General features: G+C 38.3%; 1 protein-coding gene across 1 annotated transcript in view; it reads right to left on the bottom strand.

Annotated features, from left to right (window-relative positions):
- Positions 1–4,541, bottom strand: part of LOC122067145 (DEAD-box ATP-dependent RNA helicase 53, mitochondrial-like) — a 10,253-nt gene that overhangs the window by 1,422 nt on the left and 4,290 nt on the right. The window contains exons 6-7 of the mRNA XM_042630990.1: positions 3,076–3,237; positions 962–1,417 (exon numbers count right to left, since the gene is read on the bottom strand). Of these exons, the coding sequence (XP_042486924.1) occupies positions 968–1,417; positions 3,076–3,237 (612 nt within the window). The 3' untranslated portion in view covers positions 962–967. The remainder of the gene's footprint in view (positions 1–961; positions 1,418–3,075; positions 3,238–4,541) is intronic.

Genomic DNA, 4,541 nt, shown 5'->3' with positions numbered 1-4,541 from the left:
GGGAGAAGGAAATGCACTCATACAACCAACCGAATAAATAACTCTGACAAAAAAAATTAGAGCACGCAAATTTAGGGAAACAAAAGAAATTTAAACAATTGCAAATACTAAATAAAGGAAAAACAATTTGCTCCTAGAACATACAAAAAGTATTTAAAAAAAAAAAAAAATCCCCACTATTACCCCTACTTATGTTTCTCAAGCAACTAGTCAATGTTTAATTTGAAATTTTTTTCCAAACTAGTCTCAAAAGGACTCAAAATTGTGTCAGCAATAATTTGTTATTTTCAACAAGTGATGCAACAGCTTATTTGTTACTATGAACTCCAGGAACAAAAGATTCCTTACACCAGTAGGATCAAATCGATAGATTCATTAAAGGTCAGTTCTTTATTTTATTTGTATTACATATACCTCATTCAGAGAATCTGTGCTAGGAGGTAGCATGATTGGTCTGATCATCACCATGTTTTAAGATTTACCTTCAAATTGATTTACTAGCAGTGAGCACTCTGAACAAAATCTTAACTTCATCCACTTACCTCTAATTCTATGGCAACATCCCTTAAAACCCATTACTTTCTGTGGAGAAACTACATGATCTACGACTAAAAAATACCTAAAGCAACATTAACCTGGATTCATCTTCCTACAAAATTTTCTATTATATAAGTGCAGGGTGCATATCCTCGTAGACTACATGTATGACAATAGTATAAAATTAATTGAACTTGTATGTGAAGTACAGTGAATATGCTAACTCGATCTACAAGATTATCTACATATAGTCTATTTCGTATTCTTATATCAAACAAGTAGTCAATAAAAAAAAATAAAAAAAAAAGAGAGAACTATTTAGTCTATTTCATATTCTTATAGTATACAAGATCATTTTTTTTTTTTTTTAATACTTCCCACTTAATATTTTTCTCTCTTGCATAAAAAGAATGACTGAACTAACCTTTAATCAGAATGCTCTCCGATCATCATCAGGATTACCACCATCAAAGCCACCAAAGCGTCTTGAACTGGATCCTCCGAAGCGACTCGAACCTGAGTCCCCAAAACCACTTGGACGACCTGAACCACCAAATTCGCGAGAATTGCTCGAACGACCTGAACTACCAAAATCACCAGAACCACCATAGTTGCCAGAGCGGCTTGAGCCATAGCTGCCAAATCTACCACCAGATCGACCAGAACTAGATCCACCATAAGAACCAAACCGACTAGGCCCTGATTCACCAAAGCCACCCACGCGACCTGATGACCCACCAAAGCCACCAGACCGACCACCACCAAAATCACCAGAACGACCAAAGTCACTAAATCGGCCACCTCTTGAGCCAAACCGACCACCACCACCCATCTCACCAAACAAACCCTGATCTCCGGCCTCACCAGCAATCCTGGGGAGCTGAAAACAAGAGATAAGGTCATCAGTCTCCAACAGGAAAAACATATATCAGCATACTTTCATGTTTAGCATTCACATTCACAGTTGGTGTATTTTATATGATTAACTAACAGGCCACACAGCATACATGGTGGGTCCATGTGATTTTGGAACCCACCCCCCAACTGAAGGCAGGTTCCAAAACATGCATGCAAGAAAATCCAAAAGCATGCCTGAAGTTGCATAAAATTATAGTAGTGGTTTACTGTAAATTCTTTGAACTTAGATAAGTGCCATGTTCATCCCAAATAAACCATGACCTATGATACAACCTTGGAATCCTCCCATGTGACAGTAATGCCTTGGGAGGGTTTTCTCAGTAAAGAAAAACAGTTCACTTGAACCATGAGCTTAAAAGATGGCCAATAAATAGTGTTTCCTATCTAGCTGACAGTTGAAATGGCAACATCATTCATCCATGAGTCTCAAAGGCCACTCAAATATTTTGGCTATTTGGACTCACTACAAAACCTGTACCACACAGTCACTTCCAGATGGCAGAATTCCTTGGCTGCTTTGAGGCCACAGCTCATCTAGGCACATGCTAATCTAAGGATTGTAATGGTTCCTGACACGGATTTTTACCTCATTTATTGTTTCCTGCAGGGTTTGGCTAACTTCACAAGTCGCTCATAGTCCCATCCAAGTAGGTGTCAACCGGGCAAGCCGCGCAATCTCGGTCGGGCCTAACCAGGCTTGACCATTTGGAAACTTCACACCGTGGATGCCCGGTTAACTAAACAGGCCTAACTTTGGGGGGCATGTTGCGGTTTATAATCGGGCCGGTCGGTGTCGGGTTTTAATCAGGTTACCTTAGACGACCCTTAACCGGGCTACGGACATATTTAAGTCTAAACGGGCTCTAAATGTGCTCACCGTAAAATTCATTTCTTAAGTGGGTTGAAGGACCATAAATGTTCCATTTGAACATTAAATCACTATATAAGTCATTACAAAATTGACTACATTAAAAAATTGACATTACCCCCAAAGTCTGCTTCTTACGTAAGAACTATGACACCAGATTTTCCATTAGAAAATTGACATTACTAAATTCCTCATGAAATATTGATTGAAATTTCTCAATTTCTAAGAAAGAATTCCATGAATTGAAATTGTCAACCTTCTCGGTGGGTTATAATCATTATACGTCAACGTGGGTTTCCTTTCTTTCTTACTTAGAAGAGCAAGTACAATACAAAAGAGGCCCATGCAAAATAGGAATTTTATGTAGTATTAAAGGGGGTCGGGCTCGGTCAGGCGACAACGAGCCGGTTTAAGTCGAGACATAAATGTGCCAGGCTCAGTCGGGCGCCCGATGGGCTAGCTACCTGCATTGTGAATGCCCATTTATAAACGTGTCGGGCTCAAGACCGACAGGTTTATTAATCGGGCCGGTCCAAGTTGGGCCATAAATGTGCCGGGCTCGGCCAGCCTACCGGTACAGGCTCAGAATTGACACCCCTACATTCAAGCATAGAATTTGGAACATTGTACAATAAGGGATAAAAGGACAATTCATCTTTCTGAGATGTGATTAAACTGCGAGGCTCACAGGTCTCTAAAATCTTAGTTTTTTGCCTCACAGTACATGCATTAAGTTAGAGATAGGCATAAACCTCATTAAACTTGCATCCAACATCCCTCTCAATCATTCTGACAGCCCTCTGTTGTTGATCTGTATAAATGAGAACAGCAGTCCCCTTCTTTCCAGCTCGGCCAGTTCGGCCAGATCTATGAACAAACATCTCTGAAGTACTAGGAAGTTCAAAATGTATTATCTGGACATAAAATATGTGCATGTAAGAAAATAGAATAGAAGGCTGAACACTGAACTAATGTGAGTGTTGGAATCGCAATAAATGATGGTAGAACATGAAGCTCAAATGGAACTGCAAATGAACAATGAATAAATCCACATAAAAAGGCATGCCTACCATTCAGAAAACAAAATCCATGAACAAATAGGCAAACAGAAAACCCCTTATATTGAAGGATTAGGGTAAATCTTTTTTTTTTACTCCAACCAGTTTTTCACTGTAGCCACATCAACCTAAAAACTAACGGGTCAGCCATCCCTTCTTTTCTATCTTGGAGGGGAAATATCTATTGCTTAAAACCATCCATTACCACATCACCAAACAACTAAAGAGATCAGGTTCAGATTTGATCTTATTTTTTTAATAAGTGTGGGATTTGTTCTTATTTTGTTTAAATATTCAAGTTCAAAAGCCTTATATCATCAGGGGTCAAGGAATTTATAAAGGCATCACCAAGGTGGCTCGATATGTGCCTCCACATAAGCAGGACATTGTCCTGAAGAACCTGGACGTTTTATCCAGTAATAGAGAAGTGCAAGGTTCAGGCTTTAGTTGTGGGGACATACTCATAAATGGCTTCATCATATGAGCCAATACAGGGTTTTAGTTGGATCTCGAAGAGAGAATTTGTAGGGTGATTGAGTGTTTGGTTTAATTTAGAATACAAAATGGGTTTAAAATTTCTAGGTTCATATGTTTTCATTTATAAATATGGTTGTAGGGTTAAGAGTAGACTTCTTGGAATTTTGAATGAATTGAATAGAATAGCGTTTAGGCTTCGATTCCTCTATTCTGCTGGCTGAGGCCTTCAGCTGGCTGTTACCTTGATGCCTATTCTCTGCTAATATTTTGTTGGTTTTTTCTGCTTTACTAATTATTACTAGTTCTGTAACTGAGTTTGAATCCTTTAGAGTGCTGCTTGAGGTTTTGATTGTTGGAATGTTTTCTTCAATTATGCTAATAATTACAATTCTGAAAAACCCTGAAAGCTTTCCAGTCTCCTTGATATTTACCTTCGATTGGTTCAAAGAATCACCCACACCATGACATTAAAACCATTCAGGACATTACAATGGTACAACCGTACAATGTAGAAGACAAAATTCTATAAGCACTACAATCCCTCAGAGGTATGGCAAGTTACATAGAACCACTGGATTAAGATGCTCCCCAAACATGAAACAGAACTTGACACCATTTAGTCCATAAAGCTTACTAAAAGATAAATATATATATATATATATAATTTTTTTTTTTTTTTTTTT

The sequence above is a fragment of the Macadamia integrifolia genome, unplaced genomic scaffold (assembly GCF_013358625.1).
Source record: "Macadamia integrifolia cultivar HAES 741 unplaced genomic scaffold, SCU_Mint_v3 scaffold2731, whole genome shotgun sequence".
Classification (NCBI taxonomy): domain Eukaryota; kingdom Viridiplantae; phylum Streptophyta; class Magnoliopsida; order Proteales; family Proteaceae; genus Macadamia; species Macadamia integrifolia.
Note: the sequence above shows the minus strand (reverse complement) of the source record. Positions and strands in the feature narration are given on the sequence as shown.